At 46.0% G+C, this 1,897-nt stretch overlaps 1 protein-coding gene across 1 annotated transcript in view; it reads left to right on the top strand.

Annotated features, from left to right (window-relative positions):
• The window catches only part of LPL (lipoprotein lipase), a 26,670-nt gene that overhangs the window by 21,065 nt on the left and 3,708 nt on the right, over positions 1-1,897 (top strand). Inside the window, exon 9 of the mRNA XM_015557768.1 lies at positions 970-1,074. Within this exon, the coding sequence (XP_015413254.1) occupies positions 970-1,074 (105 nt within the window). The remainder of the gene's footprint in view (positions 1-969; positions 1,075-1,897) is intronic.

Genomic DNA, 1,897 nt, shown 5'->3' with positions numbered 1-1,897 from the left:
AAATGTCTATCCACTATGCTGTACACCTGAAACTAATACAATATTGAATGTCAGCTGTAATTGAAAAAAACAACAACAACCAACTATATCAGCTAGATAATTACACCTATAATTCTGGGGGGAGTGTTCCTCAATTATCATACCAGGGAAGTAACAGTATTTCTGAATTTCATGAAAAGACAATATAAGCCCGCATTGGTCACAGTCATGTGTGAGAACTGAGGTGGAAGTCGGGAATCTCCGTTTCTCATTTCTCACTGCTTCTTGCAAGCACAGAGCCGTTACGGAAAGAACCTCGGAGATGTTCCTTTGACGTTCAAAGACTAGAACCAGCCTCTTCAATAAGGATGAGATGCCAAGATAATCTCACCCTGACTCCCCAGTCCCACCCTACACATATTGATATAAGGAATGGCGTAGAGAGCCCCGGGGGGTTGAAAACTTTTATGCGAAATGCCCAGCGAATATAACATTGTTAGTAAAAATGTGACTTTAAAACTTAGGATTGATAAGTTTTTTTTCTTTGGCCATTTCCTTTTATAATTAATAATAATAATAATAATAATAATAATAGAAGAGGGCGTGGCAGGAGGAGCAGCGCATTCCGTTCTGTCGCAGGGCCAGTTGGAAGCTGGTTTGCGAATTCCTTAAGGCAGACACTCAGAGGCGGTGAAACGGATCTCGTATCATCCCTTGGCGAAAGCCCTGTGGTTTTAAGGGTGCTCCAGGGTGTTGTATGCCAGCTGCACTGATGAACTGACTTCAGTGCTGAACAGTGGGTTAGGTCCTCAACTAACCCTCTGATTCAGCTGTCTTGTTGACCAGAATGGCCCGTATGTAAACAGTTAATTATTGGAAATATAAAAAAATTAATCAGGCCGGTCCCGTGGGATGTAAACAGCCCTGATTTCTGAACGGTTTTTTTCATTGTTCCATACGGCACGTTCACATCCCCTTTCCCCCCCACAGGGTGATCTTCTGTTCCAGGGAGAAAGTGTCTCGTCTGCAGAAAGGAAAGTCACCTGTGGTATTTGTGAAATGCCACGACAAGTCTCTGAATAAAAAGTCTAACTGGTGAGCATCATGGGCTAACGCTCTCTGGGTACCCGCACGTGGAACACAGACCTGCACTGATTCTTGTGATCAGAACCTTCCGGCGGTCTTCTTTAGCCCTCTGTACACACATCAGACTGGTCCATTTGTTTTTTATCTGTCTCTTAAAAATTTTTTTTTAAAAAAATTGATTTCAGAGAGGTAGGGAGAGAGAAGTAGAAACATCAATGATGAGAGAGAAACATCGATCTGCTGGCTGCCTCCTGCACACTCCACACTGGGGATTGAGCCCGCAACCCGGTATATGTCCTGGGAGTCGAACCGTGACCTTCTGGTTCATAGGTCGGTGCTTAACCACTGAGCCACACTGGCTGGGCTTTTCTGTCTCTTCCTGTTCTTTCTGCCAGCTCTGACCTCCACCCCTGGCACACTTTTTTAGATTTTATTTTACTTCTTGAACAGCCACAAATCTTCACTTGTGCTTTTCCCTGTGCTGCGTCCCTGCTGCCTTTATGCCCCGTGTGCAGAGCATACAGCACACGTTAGTGGTCATGTGGCTGTGGATGCAGCCCCTCCCAGGAGAGTGAAATATAAGCTGCAGCAAAATATAGTCCTTCAATGATGCTTTAAGTGCCAGCCGGCTCAGGGACAGAGAGCCAAAGGGGCAGCCACCAAGCATCCATCTCAAATCTGGAAAGATGGGGAGTTAATGGAGTGGGAGCGTAGGAGACAGGTCTCCTCTCCCCCTCAGAGCAGCTCCCTGGCTCTTTCCTGCCTGACCTTGGAGACTGATCCACGTGGCAGCTGTCAGCTGAATCTTTCCAGAGCGTCAGTACTAAGTGGA

This window comes from Myotis davidii, unplaced genomic scaffold (assembly GCF_000327345.1).
Source record: "Myotis davidii unplaced genomic scaffold, ASM32734v1 scaffold448, whole genome shotgun sequence".
Taxonomy (NCBI): Eukaryota; Metazoa; Chordata; class Mammalia; order Chiroptera; family Vespertilionidae; genus Myotis; species Myotis davidii.
This window is presented reverse-complemented; position numbering and strand designations above follow the sequence as displayed.